At 42.4% G+C, this 16136-nt stretch overlaps 1 protein-coding gene across 1 annotated transcript; it reads left to right on the forward strand.

The window, feature by feature from the left end:
- Positions 1-4510: 4510 nt before the first annotated feature.
- On the forward strand, positions 4511-5200 carry LOC106588017 (galactose-specific lectin nattectin). Its single transcript, XM_014176681.2, has one exon. It carries the CDS (start codon positions 4626-4628, stop codon positions 5130-5132), a length of 507 nt encoding a protein of 168 aa, XP_014032156.1. The 5' UTR covers positions 4511-4625; the 3' UTR covers positions 5133-5200.
- The last annotated feature ends 10936 nt before the right edge of the window (positions 5201-16136 follow it).

Here is a 16136-nt window from a genome sequence, read left to right on the forward strand (position 1 = left end):
AGTTATCTTGTTGTGTTAAGTGCCACCCTTCAGCTCTGCTCAACACCTCCCGTCTATCTCTCATAGCCTGGTTCCTCTCTAGGTTTCTTCCTAGGTTTTGGCCTTTCTAGGGAGTTTTTCATAGCCACCGTGCTTCTACACCTGCATTGCTTGCTGTTTGGGGTTTTAGGCTGGGTTTCTGTACAGCACTTTGAGATATCAGCTGATGTAAGAAGGGCTTTATAAATACATTTGAATTTGATCTCTGAACACCATCCAGCAAGATTTGATCTATTTTTTTTGCATAACTTTCTATTAAAATGTATTGTAGTGTAATAATTTCTTTATTTTTGGGATATGAACACCGAGTATGTCCTCTTCACAGTCAGACCATTTTATTGGTAAACTACATGGTAATGTAACAAGTTAAATTCTTTTGTGATCCAGTACGTAACGTTAGAAAAGTATCTGGTTTGACAGCAGACTCCCGTAACAGTGTTTCCACCTATAAATCTAATCTAATCACGTTATTGGTCGTGTAGACATACAGTATATCTAATCATGTTATTGGTCGTGTACACATACAGTATATCTAATCATGTTATTGGTCGTGTAGACATGTATCTAATCACATGCTATTGGTCGTGTAGACATACAGTATATCTAATCACATGCTATTGGTCGTGTAGACATGTATCTAATCACATGCTATTGGTTGTGTAGACATACAGTATATCTAATCATATGCTATTGGTCGTGTAGACATACAGTATATCTAATCACATGCTATTGGTCGTGTAGACATACAGTATATCTAATCATATGTTATTGGTCGTGTACACATACAGTATATCTAATCATATGCTATTGGTCGTGTAGACATACAGTATATCTAATCACATGCTATTGGTCGTGTAGACATACAGTATATCTAATCATATGCTATTGGTCGTGTAGACATACAGTATATCTAATCACATGCTATTGGTCGTGTAGACATGTATCTAATCACGTTATTGGTCGTGTACCCATACAGTATATCTAATCATATGCTATTGGTCGTGTACACATACAGTGTATCTAATCACATGCTATTGGTTGTGTAGACATACAATATATCTAATCATATGCTATATTGGTCGTGTACACATGTATCTAATCACATGCTATTGGTCGTGTACACATACAATATATCTAATCATATGCTATTGGTCGTGTACACATGTATCTAATCACATGCTATTGGTCGTGTAGACATACAGTATATCTAATCATATGCTATTGGTCGTGTAGACATACAGTATATCTAATCATATGCTATTGGTCGTGTAGACATACAGTATGTCTAATCATATGCTATTGGTCGTGTAGACATACAGTGTATCTAATCATATGTTATTGGTCGTGTAGACATACAATATATCTAATCATATGCTATTGGTCGTGTAGACATACAGTATATCTAATCACATGCTATTGGTCGTGTAGACATACAGTATACCTAATCACATGTTATTGATCGTGTAGACATGTATCTAATCACATGCTATTGGTTCTGTACTCATATACCTGTCACGTCCTGACCATAGAAAGCTATTCTTTTTCTATGGTAGAGTAGGCCAGGGCGTGACAGGGGGTTTTGTCTAGTTTATTTATGTCTATGTTGGTTCTAGTTTATTTTTTCTATGTTGGAGATTTTGTCTAGTTTATGTATTTCTATGTGTGGTTCTAGTTTCTGTTTTTCTATGTTTTTTGGGGGGGATGATCTCCAATTATCATTGTTGTCTCTAATTGGGGATCATATTTAAGTTGTTGTTTTTCCCACTAGATTTTGTGGGAGATTATTTAGAGTAAGTGTATGTTGCACCTCTTCGCCACGGTTTGTTGTTTGTTTATTTGTATGTCTTGCATAGTTTCACAGTTTAAATAAATAAATAAAATGTGGAACGATACACACGCTGTGCTTTGGTCCCATTCATCAGACATCCGAGACAATACCTAATCACATGTTATTGATCGTGTAGACATACAGTATACCTAATCACATGCTATTGGTCGTGTAGACATACAGTATATCTAATCACATGCTATGGTCGTGTAGACATACAGTATACCTAATCACATGTTATTGGTCGTGTAGACATACAGTTTACCTAATCACATGCTATTGGTCGTGTAGACATACAGTATACCTAATCACATGTTATTGGTCGTGTAGACATACAGTATACCTAATCACATGCTATTGGTCGTGTAGACATACAGTATACCTAATCACATGCTATTGGTCGTGTAGACATACAGTTTACCTAATCACATGCTATTGGTCGTGTAGACATACAGTATATCTAATCTGTCATGCCCTGACCTGAGAGAGACGGTTTATTTCTCTATGGTGTTAGGTCAGGGTGTGGGGTGGGCATTCTATGGTTTATATTTCTATGTTTTGGCCAGGTATGGTTTCCAATCAGAGGCAGCTGTATATCGTTGTCTCTGATTGGGAACCATACTTAGGCAGCCCTTTTTCCCTCCTTGAGTTGTGGGATATTATTTTTGTACTGCTGTGTGAAGCCTGCAAGACGTGATGGTCGTGTTCCATTGTTTATTATTTTGTTTAAGTGCTCAGAGTTCAAATAAATAGCAAGATGAACACATACCACGCTGCACCTTGGTCCCCTCATTTGGACAACCGTTACAGAAGATCCCACCACCAAAGGACCAAGCAGCGTGATCAGGAGGACTGGACCTGGGAGGAAATCCTGGATGGGGCAGGACCCTGGACAAGGCCTGGGGAGTATCGCCGTCCGCAAGAGGAGATAGAGGCAGCGAAAGCTATATAGGATGGTGTGTATAGACAGTAGTTATATAGGATGGTGTGTATAGACAGTAGTTATATAGGATGGTGTGTATAGACAGTAGTTATATAGGATGGTGTGTATAGACAGTAGTTATATAGGATGGTGTGTATAGACAGTAGTTATATAGGATGGTGTGTATAGACAGTAGTTATATAGGATGGTGTGTATAGAAGCTGTTTATCAGTATCCATTAGTAATTGTGATATGGGCCTGAATTCACAAAGGAAGGACTGGTTTGACATGTCCCCCTACTCTCTAGTAACTGAGATATGGGTCTGTATTCACAAAGGAAGGACTGGTTTGACATGTCCCCCTACCCTCTAGTAACTGAGATATGGGTCTGAATTCACAAAGGAAGGACTGGTTTGGCATGTCCCCCTACCCTCTAGTAACTGAGATATGGGTCTGAATTCACAAAGGAAGGACTGGTTTGACATGTCCCCCTACCCTCTAGTAACTGAGATATGGGTCTGAATTCACAAAGGAAGGACTGGTTTGGCATGTCCCCCTACCCTCTAGTAACTGAGATATGGGTCTGAATTCACAAAGGAAGGACTGGTTTGGCATGTCCCCCTACCCTCTAGTAACTGAGATATGGGTCTGAATTCACAAAGGAAGGACTGGTTTGACATGTCCCCCTACCCTCTAGTAACTGAGATATGAGTCTGAATTCACAAAGGAAGGACTGGTTTGGCATGTCCCCCTACCCTCTAGTAACTGAGATATGGGTCTGAATTCACAAAGGAAGGACTGGTTTGGCATGTCCCCCTACCCTCTAGTAACTGAGATATGGGTCTGAATTCACAAAGGAAGGACTGGTTTGGCATGTCCCCCTACCCTCTAGTAACTGAGATATGGGTCTGAATTCACAAAGGAAGGACTGGTTTGGCATGTCCCCCTACCCTCTAGTAACTGAGATATGGGTCTGTATTCACAAAGGAAGGACTGGTTTGGCATGTCCCCCTACCCTCTAGTAACTGAGATATGGGTCTGAATTCACAAAGGAAGGACTGGTTTGGCATGTCCCCCTACCCTCTAGTAACTGAGATATGGGTCTGAATTCACAAAGGAAGGACTGGTTTGGCATGTCCCCCTACCCTCTAGTAACTGAGATATGGGTCTGAATTCACAAAGGAAGGACTGGTTTGGCATGTCCCCCTACCCTCTAGTAACTGAGATATGGGTCTGAATTCACAAAGGAAGGACTGGTTTGACATGTCCCCCTACTCTCTAGTAACTGAGATATGGGTCTGAATTCACAAAGGAAGGACTGGTTTGACATGTCCCCCTACCCTCTAGTAACTGAGATATGGGTCTGAATTCACAAAGGAAGAACTACTGAACTAGGAGTTGTGTTTTATAATGAATATGAGTGGCGGACCTGATCCTAGATCAGCATTCTTACTCTGAGACGCTTTGTGAATAGTGGCCCTGGGACTAAAGTAAAAATAACATGGGAAGACCACAGCTGCAGATAAATAGAACTACTGGGTTACGTGTCATGGTCGCAGTACCACCTTATCTTGGAAAAATACTGCTTATGGAAAACATCGAATTGACTAAAACACTTATCAATGAGAAATTAACAGAATGATCTACCAATGGCCTCTCTGCCAACTTCTCCCCACCCTCTCAACATGAGATAAAAGGAGCCACTGGGGCCCAGATAGCTTCCTACCTAGCTAGCCCAGAACACAGGAGCAGAGCTGCAGACCAGAACCCAGGATCCTAGAGTCATTCTCCTGTCTACTTCAGTGACTCTTCACCCAGAACAGAAACCTTTTCACCATGTCTGTTCCCCTCTGCTTCCTCTGTCTTCTCAGCCTGGCTGTTGGTGCTCTACATTGCACTCCCGTGTCTGACCAGGAGGGGGAGCTCTCAGAGCCTCGGTATACCGACTGTCCCCAGGGCTGGTCAAACTACAACAATCGCTGCTTCAGGTACGTCGCCTCTCAGCTGGACTGGGCCGATGCAGAGTCCTACTGCGTGAGCCTGGGAGCCAACCTGGCCTCTGTGAACAACAAAGGGGAATTCAGCTTTGTGAAAAACCTGATCAAAAGCTTCGACCCTGCTGAGAGCTATACCTGGATCGGGCTGAGTGACCTCCACAAGGAAGAGAGATGGATGTGGTCGGATGGCTCCAAGGTGGTCTACACGATCTGGTCTTCAGGTGAACCCAGTGGAAGTAGAACAGAGAACTGCGTTCAGACTAACTACCTGAACGACAAGCTGTGGAACGATGCAGTCTGCTCATACAAGTCTGCCTTTGTCTGCGCCACGCGTCCCGGCCTCTGAACCTCTTGAGTCTTTAGTTCAAAGATTGCTTTGGTTTCTATAAATAAAGAAAAACCTTTCATTGAAAATCTCCTTGTTGGTCCTCTATCTGATTCATCTTGTCCTTTTATTCTCCCTTGCTTAGATTGAGAAGAAGTGAGTGTGTAGTGTTTGTTTAGTTGTGAGGCCTGACACTATGTGTCTGTATGACATGCACCTCTGTCTCTTAGATCAAACGTTTCTCACCCCCTTAACAATATCAAAACAGGACAGGTAAAAATAATGGGGTCATTGTAATCTCAGCAACCAGAACCAAATCTAGGCCTCTGGCTCGGTACTGCTACTGGTTGCCATGACAGTTACTCTATGTTTACAATGCCATGGAATCATCTATCATTGTATAATGTATTCTTCTTCTTTTTATTACAATTATTTAACATTTATTTAACTAGGCAAGTCAGTTAAGAACAAATTCTTATTTACAATGACGCCCTACCCCGGCCAAACCCGGACGACGCTGGACCAATGGTGCGCCGCCCTGTGGGACTCCCAATCACGGCCGGATGTGATGCAGCTTGGATTTGAACCAGAGACTGTAGTGACGCCTCTTGCACTGAGATGCAGTTCCTTAGACCTTAGGCCACTGCTATAAACCGGTCACACTGAACACATTCTGGAAGTGACAACTAACTACCTAATTTGGGTCTTTGCGTGTCAAAACAGATACACGTCAAACAACACTATGTGACATGTCAAATAAAGCTTGTTGACCAATCAGGCCCTAAATATGACTGCTTACGTCACATAATAATTGAACACGTATATTAATTGTTTAGTAGTTATTACACATTGATTACACTATCACTCGTAGTTCACGTGTCACAACGATTCATCGATACGTATGCTACGATAATGGTAAAGTTTTGTCATGCGCACCTGCCCTTCCCCAAGCTCTGGACAGTGCTGGTCATAAAAAATAGCAAGCTGTCACGTTCTGACCAGTAAAGGGGTTATTTGTTATTGTAGTTTGGTCAATACTGTGCGTTCGTTCGTTCGTTTTCATGTTTTGTTTTTTCAGTGTTCAAATAAAAGTTAAAATGAGCACTCAACCCGCTGCGCCTTCGTCCACTTCATACGACGCCCGTTACACAAGCTAGCTGAGGGGATGCAAACAATGGCCTTCCCCTAAAAAAAATAGCGAAACGACATCATCTGTTTCAGTGGCTGTAGTAGGCTAGCTAACTATCTAGCCGGGTGTCATCATCTAAAATGACCCCTAATTTATAAGACAGTTCTTATTAGATTAATGGTGGTCGGACCCATCTATGTGAAGCTAGCCACAATAAGGATTAGCCCGGCCTTCAAAATAAAAGTATGTAATTGACGGTGATGCAAACGAATACAAATAGTGGAATTAAGCCATAATTGAATAGATCATGCTAAAACGAGGTTAGAATTGTTGTTATATAAAATCAACAAAAGACAATCAATTGTTAATTTGACAAAAACCTGTTGAAATCACACTGGATGTATTTTTTTTATTCACCTTTATTTAACCAGGTAGGCCAGTTGAGAACAAGTTCTCATTTACAACTGCTGCCTGGCCAAGATAAAGCAAAGCAGTGCGACACAAACAACAGAGTTACAAATGTACAGTCAATAACACAATAGAAAAGATCTATATACAGTGTGTGCAAATGAGGTAAGATTAGGGAGTTAAGGCAATAAACAGGCCGTAGTGGTGAATTAATTGCAATTTAGCAATTAAACACTGGAGTGATAGATGTGCAGAAGATGAATGTGCAAGTAGAAATACTGGGGTGCAAAGGAGCAAAATAAATAAATAAATAACAATATGGGGATGAGGTAGTTGGATGGGCTGTTTACAGATGGGCTATGTACAGGTGCAGTGATCTGTGAGCTGCTCTGACAGCTGGTGCTCAAAGTTAGTGAGGGAGATATGAGTCTCCAGCTTCAGTGATTTTTGCAATTCGTTCCAGTCATTGGCAGCAGAGAACTGGAAGGAAAGGCAACCAAATGAGGAATAGGCTTTGGGGATGACCAGTGAGATATACCTGCTGGAGCGCGTGCTACAGGTGGGTGCTGCTATGGTGATCAGTGAGCTGAGATAAGACGGGGCTTTACCTAGCAAAGACTTGTAGATAACCTGTAGCCAGTGGGTTTGGCGACGAATATGAAGCGAGGGCCAGCCAGCGCTGGATGGCACTGTGATAGACTACATCCAATTTGCTGAGTAGAGTGTTGGAGGCTATTATGTAAATGACATCGCCGAAGTCAAGGATCAGTAGGATGGTCAGTTTTACGAGGGTATGTTTGGCAGCATGAGTGAAGGATGTTTTGTTGTGAAATAGGAAGCCGATTCTAGGTTTAATTTTGGATTGGAGATGCTTAATGTGAGTCTGGAAGGAGATTTTACAGTCTAACCAGACACCTAGGTATTTGTAGTTGTCCACATATTCTAAGTCAGAGCCGTCCAGAGTAGTGATGCTGGACGGGCGGGCAGGTGCAGGCAGCGATCAGTTGAAGAGCATGCATTTAGTTTTACTTGCATTTAAGAGCAGTTGGGGGCCACGGAAGGAGAGTTGTATTTAACTGTATAGCCTTACCTATGGATTGTGGATCAATGACATGGGGTATCAGTCTACTCAGTGACACCCAGAGAACATTAGCATCGTAGCTCTTATTGCGGGACTCTGAATCCACTGTGAATTGAGCTACATTTATGGTACCAGTCAACCAACTATGTGTATTGAACACTATTCCAGAGGGAAAACAATGCAACTTTGATGTTTTGGAGTCTGAGAACTCTGAGGAGGACTTTGGGGAAAAAATACTTGAGTACTGAGTAGACTGATACCCCATTTCATTGATCCCCAATCCAACCTTGTTCAAGATTATCTAGTCCATGGCATGATTCCACCAATTGTAACCTTCTGTGTCACTTTCAAAGAGGGACTTTTATTTTTGAAGGAGAACAGCAAATTCCAACATTGTGGCTAGCTTCACAACACATAACCCGGTCCTGTCAAGCCAGAAGAAGCTAGGTGGCTGCTTATTTATTTAACCTTTTTTTAACTAGGTAAGTCAGTTAAGAACAAATTCTTATTTACAATGACGGCCTACCAAAAGGCCTCCTGCGGGGACGGGGGCTGAGATTAAAAAAAAACATATATTTATATAACGTCCTCTCACTGTCAACTGCGTTTATTTTCAGCAAACTTAACATGTGTAAATATTTGTATGAACATAACAAGATTCAACAACTGAGACATAAACTGAACAAGATCCACAGGCATGTGACTAACAGAAATTGAATAATGTGTCCCTGAACAAAGGGGGGGGGGGGGTCAAAATCAAAAGTAACAGTCAGTATCTGGTGTGGCCACCAGCTGCATTAAATACTGCAGTGCATCTCCTCCTCATGGACTGCACCAGATTTGCCAGTTCTTTCTGTGAGATGTTACCCCACTCTTCCACCAAGGCACCTGCAAGTTCCTGGACATTTCTGGGGGGGAATGGCCCTAGCCCTCACCCTCCGATCCAACAGGTCAATGAGATTGAGATCCGGGCTCTTCGCTGGCCATGGCAGAACACTGACATTCCTGTCTTGTAGGAAATCACGCACAGAAAGATCAGTATGGCTGGTGGCATTGTCATGCTGGAGGGTCATGTCAGGATGAGCCTGCAGGAAGTGTACCACATGAGGGAGGAGGATGTCTTCCCTGTAACGCACAGCGTTGAGATTGCCTGCAATGACAACAAGCTCAGTCCGATGATGCTGTGACACACCGCTGCAGACCATGACGTACCCTCCACCTCCAAATCGAACCCGCTCCAGAGTACAGGCCTCAGTGTAACACTCGTTCCTTCGACAATAAACGCGAATCCGACCATCACCCCTGGTGAGACAACACCGCGACTCGTCAGTGAAGAGCACTTTTTACCAGTCTTGTCTGGTCCAGCGACGGTGGGTTTGTGCCCATAGGTGACGTTGTTACCGGTGATGTCTGGTGAGGACCTGCCTTACAACAGGCCTACATGCCCTCAGTCCAGCCTCTCTCAGCCTATTGAGCACTGATGGAGGGATTTCTGCGTTCCAGGTGTAACTCGGGCAGTTGTTGTTGCCATCCTGTACCTGTCCCGCAGGTGTGATGTTCGGATGTACCGATCCTGTGCAGGTGTTGTTACACGTGGTCTGCCACTGCAAGGACGATCAGCTGTCCGTCCTGTCTCCCTGTAGCGCTGTCTTAGGTGTCTCACAGTACGGACATTGCAATTTATTGCCCTGGCCACATCTGCAGTCCTCATGCCTCCTTGCAGCATGCCTAAGGCATGTTCACGCAGATGAGCAGGGACCCTGGGCATCTTTCTTTTGGTGTTTTTCAGAGTCAGTAGAAAGGCCTCTTTAGTGTCCTAAGTTTTCATAACTGTGACCTTAATTGCCTACTGTCTGTAAGCTGTTAGTGTCTTAACGACCGTTCCACAGGTGCATGTTCATTAATTGTTTATGGTTCATTGGACAAGCATGGGAAACAGTGTTTAAAACCTTTACAATGAAGCTCTGTGAAGTTACTTGAATTTTTATAAATTATCTTTGAAAGACAAGGGTCCTGAAAAAGGGATGTTTCTTTTTTTTGCTGAGTTTATATATAAATAAATAAATATAGGACAAAACACACATCACAACAAGAGAGACAACACAACACTAGATAAAGAGAGACCTAAGACAACAACATAGCAAAGCAGCAACACATGACAACACAAGCTTATAACTTTAGCTTTGGGAAACAGGGTTAAGTAGCTGGCAATCTTTTCATGAACTGAAGTTCAATTTCAATAGGCGAACAACAAGTGGCTACCTAGCGAATACTTACTCACAATGATTCCTAAATCATTGCTAAGAATATTGAAATGACTGCAGTTTCTACTGGTCATTGTTTTCAGGCTTGTTGCAGTGGTGCTAGCTAGGTGTCAAGCTAAAGCTAGGTGTCAAGCTTAAGCTAGCTACCAAGCTAAAGCTAGCTACCAAGCTAAAGCTAGCTACCAAGCTTAAGCTAGCTACCAAGCTAAAGCTAGCTAGCTACCACAGAAGTTGATAATAACATCTGTATCAAAGATATTTGCAACAAAAACATTTATCCTGCTCGTTTGGTGGCACTTGGCTTGCACGTGCAAAAACATTTATAGTAGAATTGTGTTATTTTACGTGTCAAATTAAAAGTTTATTTGACGCGTCAAATATTATTATTTGACGTGTATCTTTTTGACACGCAACGACCCAAACGACGTTCCATACCTTAAGGTTTGACATGTCCCCCTACCCTCTAGTAACTGAGATATGGGTCTGAATTCACAAAGGAAGGACTGGTTTGGCATGTCCCCCTACCCTCTAGTAACTGAGATATGGGTCTGAATTCACAAAGGAAGGACTGGTTTGGCATGTCCCCCTACCCTCTAGTAACTGAGATATGGGTCTATTCACAAAGGAAGGACTGGTTTGGCATGTCCCCCTACCCTCTAGTAACTGAGATATGGGTCTGAATTTACAAAGGAAGGACTGGTTTGGCATGTCCCCCTACCCTCTAGTAACTGAGATATGGGTCTGAATTCACAAAGGAAGGACTGGTTTGGCATGTCCCCCTACCCTCTAGTAACTGAGATATGGGTCTGAATTCACAAAGGAAGGACTGGTTTGGCATGTCCCCCTACCCTCTAGTAACTGAGATATGGGTCTGAATTCACAAAGGAAGGACTGGTTTGACATGTCCCCCTACCCTCTAGTAACTGAGATATGGGTCTGAATTCACAAAGGAAGGACTGGTTTGGCATGTCCCCCTACCCTCTAGTAACTGAGATATGGGCCTGAATTCACAAAGGAAGGACTGGTTTGGCATGTCCCCCTACCCTCTAGTAACTGAGATATGGGTCTGAATTCACAAAGGAAGGACTGGTTTGGCATGTCCCCCTACCCTCTAGTAACTGAGATATGGGTCTGAATTCACAAAGGAAGGACTGGTTTGACATGTCCCCCTACCCTCTAGTAACTGAGATATGGGTCTGAATTCACAAAGGAAGGACTGGTTTGGCATGTCCCCCTACCCTCTAGTAACTGAGATATGGGTCTGAATTCACAAAGGAAGGACTGGTTTGACATGTCCCCCTACCCTCTAGTAACTGAGATATGGGTCTGAATTCACAAAGGAAGGACTGGTTTGGCATGTCCCCCTACCCTCTAGTAACTGAGATATGGGTCTGAATTCACAAAGGAAGGACTGGTTTGACATGTCCCCCTACCCTCTAGTAACTGAGATATGGGTCTGAATTCACAAAGGAAGGACTGGTTTGACATGTCCCCCTACCCTCTAGTAACTGAGATATGGGTCTGAATTCACAAAGGAAGAACTACTGAACTAGGAGTTGTGTTTTATAATGAATATGAGTGGCGGACCTGATCCTAGATCAGCATTCTTACTCTGAGACGCTTTGTGAATAGTGGCCCTGGGACTAAACTAAAAATAACATGGGAAGACCACAGCTGCAGATAAATAGAACTACTGGGTTACCTGTTATGGTCGCAGTACCACCTTATCTTGGAAAAATACTGCTTATGGAAAACATCGAATTGAGAAAAACCCTGTGTATTTTCAAGTATTGTAGTGGCAGCATCATGTTATGGGTATGCTTGTCACCGGCAGGGACTGGGGAGTTTGTCAGGATCAAAATAAATATGAAAAGGAGCAATGCCCTGGTAAAAAGATAGAGGAAAACCTACCTCAGTCTTCTGAAAACCTTCACCTGTGACAGGCCCTTGTCAAAAGTAGTGCACTATATAGGGAATAGGGCCCTTGTCAAAAGTAGTGCACTATATAGGGAATAGGGCCCTTGTCAAAAGTAGTGCACTATATAGGGAATAGGGCCCTGGTCTAAAGTAGTGCACTATATAGGGAATAGAGCCCTGGTCTAAAGTAGGGCACTAAATAGGGAATAGGGCTCTGGTCTAAAGTAGTGCTCTATATAGGGAATAGGGCTCTAGTCTATAGTAGTACCACTATATAGGGAATAGGGCTCTGGTCTAAAGTAGTGTACTATATAGGGAATAGGGCTCTGGTCTATAGTAGTACCACTATATGGGGAATAGGGCTCTGGTCTATAGTAGTACCACTATATAGGGAATAGGGCTCTGGTCTATAGTAGTACACTATATAGGGAATAGGGTGCCATTTGTGACGTAGTGGGAGTGCAGTGTCGCAGGGTTTTAATAAACAGAGCAGGATAATTATTCTGCATGAACATCTTCTATAAACATGAAATACATAAACAGTGAACTCAGAACAGTAACACTGACGGCAACTCATTCCAACAGACCACAGCAGCAGACAATGCGCTTGCTACAAGCTACCCACAGAGGTGGCAATGATGTAAACAGACTCATTTTCAATGGCTCTCCAACCCTGTTCCTGGAGGGCTACCCTCCTGTAGGGTTTTAGACCATTCACATTGGGGAATGAAGACATGTGCTGTGGCCAACAAATAGCATCCTATTCTCTATACACAGCCCTATGGGCCCCGGTCTAAAGTAGTGCACTATATAGCGAATTGGGTGCAATTTGTAACGCAAGCATGGAGGTGCTCATCTTTACATTTCTCTGTTGCTTTTTGTCCTCCATTTTGCGTTACCAATACATGACCAGTGGTGATTATACCTGATGAATAAGACATGTTGTCCTCCATTTTGTTTTACCAATACAGGACCAGTGGTGATTATACCTGATGAATATAAGACATGTTGTCCTCCATTTTGTTTTACCAATACATGACCAGTGGTGATTATACCTGATGAATAAGACATGTTGTCCTCCATTTTGTTTTACCAATACAGGACCAGTGGTGACCATACCTGATGAATATAAGACATGTTGTCCTCCATTTTGTTTTACCAATACAGGACCAGTGGTGACCATACCTGATGAATATAAGACATGTTGTCCTCCATTTTGTTTTACCAATACAGGACCAGTGGTGACCATACCTGATGAATATAAGACATGTTGTCCTCCATTTTGTTTTACCAATACAGGACCAGTGGTGATCATACCTGATGAATATAAGACATGTTGTCCTCCATTTTGTTTTACCAATACAGGACCAGTGGTGACCATACCTGATGAATAAGACATGTTGTCCTCCATTTTGTTTTACCAATACAGGACCAGTGGTGACCATACCTGATGAATATAAGACATGTTGTCCTCCATTTTGTTTTACCAATACAGGACCAGTGGTGACCATACCTGATGAATATAAGACATGTTGTCCTCCATTTTGTTTTACCAATACAGGACCAGTGGTGATCATACCTGATGAATATAAGACATGTTGTCCTCCATTTTGTTTTACCAATACAGGACCAGTGGTGACCATACCTGATGAATATAAGACATGCTGTCCTCCATTTTGTTTTACCAATACAGGACCAGTGGTGACCATACCTGATGAATATAAGACATGTTGTCCTCCATTTTGTTTTACCAATACAGGACCAGTGGTGACCATACCTGATGAATAAGACATGTTGTCCTCCATTTTGTTTTACCAATACAGGACCAGTGGTGACCTGATGAATATAAGACATGTTGTCCTCCATTTTGTTTTACCAATACAGGACCAGTGGTGACCATACCTGATGAATATAAGACATGTTGTCCTCCATTTTGTTTTACCAATACAGGACCAGTGGTGACCTGATGAATATAAGACATGTTGTCCTCCATTTTGTTTTACCAATACAGGACCAGTGGTGACCATACCTGATGAATATAAGACATGTTGTCCTCCATTTTGTTTTACCAATACAGGACCAGTGGTGACCATACCTGATGAATATAAGACATGCTGTCCTCCATTTTGTTTTACCAATACAGGACCAGTGGTGACCATACCTGATGAATATAAGACATGTTGTCCTCTATTTTGTTTTACCAATACAGGACCAGTGGTGACCATACCTGATGAATATAAGACATGCTGTCCTCCATTTTGTTTTACCAATACAGGACCAGTGGTGACCTGATGAATATAAGACATGTTGTCCACCATTTTGTTTTACCAATACAGGACCAGTGGTGACCATACCTGATGAATACAAGACATGTTGTCCTCCATTTTGTTTTACCAATACAGGACCAGTGGTGACCATACCTGATGAATATAAGACATGTTGTCCTCCATTTTGTTTTACCAATACAGGACCAGTGGTGACCATACCTGATGAATATAAGACATGTTGGGAATGTAGAAAAGTACTTATACACAGCTGTCACGACTTCCGCCGAAGTCGGCTCCTCTCCTTGTCCGGGCGGCGTTCGGCGATCGACGTCAACGGCTTTCTAGCCATCGTCGCTCCATTTTTCATGTATCCATTTGTTTTGTCTTGTTCCCTGCACACCTGGTTTTCATGTATTTCATGTATTTATTCCTCTGATCCCCATCATGTCTTTGTGAAAGATTGTTTGTGTGTATTTATTTACGTGTTTATTTGTTGACGCGCCAGACTGGCTTGTTTTTTTCCCCGTGTTATTTTTCACGAAGATGTTTATTGTTAAACATAATTCTTGTGACTGTTTTGCGCGTTTTGCCTCAATAAAGTGTGCACCTGTTCACAAATCTCTGCTCTCCTGCCCCTGACTTCGCTACCAGTACGCACACGCCTTGACAACAGCGGTAAAATCGTACATTTTTACATTTTTTTTTTTTTTTTACATTTTAGTCATTTAGCAGACGCTCTTATCCAGAGCGACTTACAGTAGTGAATGCATACATTTCATACTTTCTTTTTTATATTTTTATGTACTGGCCCCCTGTGGGAATCGAACCCGCAACCCTGGTCGTTGCGAACACCATGCTCTACCAACTGAGCCACAGAGGACCTTACAAAATGAGCCACAGAGGACCTTACAAACATGAAACATCTATACTGACGATAAAACTATTCCACAGAGTCATAAATGTATAATATTTCATGCAAATGCACAAACACATTGATTAAATTACAGGCGAGCAGCACTCCATTGTAGTCCGTGTTCAAAATGGCACACTCTTCCCTATATGCGTGCACTACTTTTGACAAGACTTATATCAAAAGTAGTGCTCTAAATAGTGAATAGGGTGCCATTTGAGACCTCCACTTAAAGTACTAATCACTGGAGAGTTGACAAGTTTAAAATTAAATTCATTTGTACTTTCAGAGAGTTCAGTTCAGAGTTCTATCTTCAACAAAGGGAAACGTCAAGTAGATCCTTCAAAACCTTCTCCACTTTTCCCACTAGCTACAATTATTATAAATGTTTTGTTCTGTTATCTCTAACCTAAAAATATATCATTTTAATAAAAGCCTCGCAGAAATACTGGTGGTAGTTCCGTAATGTTTCAGGCTCACCTCCTTTCACATTTATTCAATCAAAATGTCATCACTCATAAGTCAGTGCCAGCCAGGTAAGACTGATGGATCGTTCCATCAACCAGAGGTTTCAGAAGCTGAAGAGTTTGTCTGCGTTGCCAGGTATTTGTGTTTGGAATATTTAAGGGCCTTGCGGGAACACTGGCTGTAGTTCAAAATGTTCTCAAGATCACCTCCTTTCACAGTTTATTCAATTGATTGTGAGGCCTAATCCAATCCGAATCCAATCAATGAGTCAATCTCCCCATCTAAGTCAGTGCCATTATCTCAGTTCTCCAAAATCACCCTGATTAACAGTATCACCAATCACAGGCCTCAGTTGAAGAGTGTGTCTGCATTGGCTGTTTCAGGTCTGTGTGTTTAAAAGTCTCGTCACAAAATCAAAATGAAACAAATCCAGCATTTGAAGAGTACTTAGACTTGCAGTTTGGCTGCTTTATCTGTTGGGGGTCACAATCTGCTGGGTCCCATCCCCAGTCCCAGGCCCCAGTCCCAGTCCCATCCCTAGGCCCCAGTCCCAGGCCCCAATCCCATCCCCAGGCCCCAAT

This window comes from Salmo salar, chromosome ssa26 (genome assembly GCF_905237065.1).
Source record: "Salmo salar chromosome ssa26, Ssal_v3.1, whole genome shotgun sequence".
In the NCBI taxonomy this organism is placed as follows: Eukaryota; Metazoa; Chordata; class Actinopteri; order Salmoniformes; family Salmonidae; genus Salmo; species Salmo salar.

Coding starts and splice junctions, on each gene's coding strand:
- LOC106588017 (XM_014176681.2), top strand. CDS start 4,626: ATGTCTGTTCCCCTCTGCTTCCTCTGTCTTCTCAGCCTGGCTGTTGGT.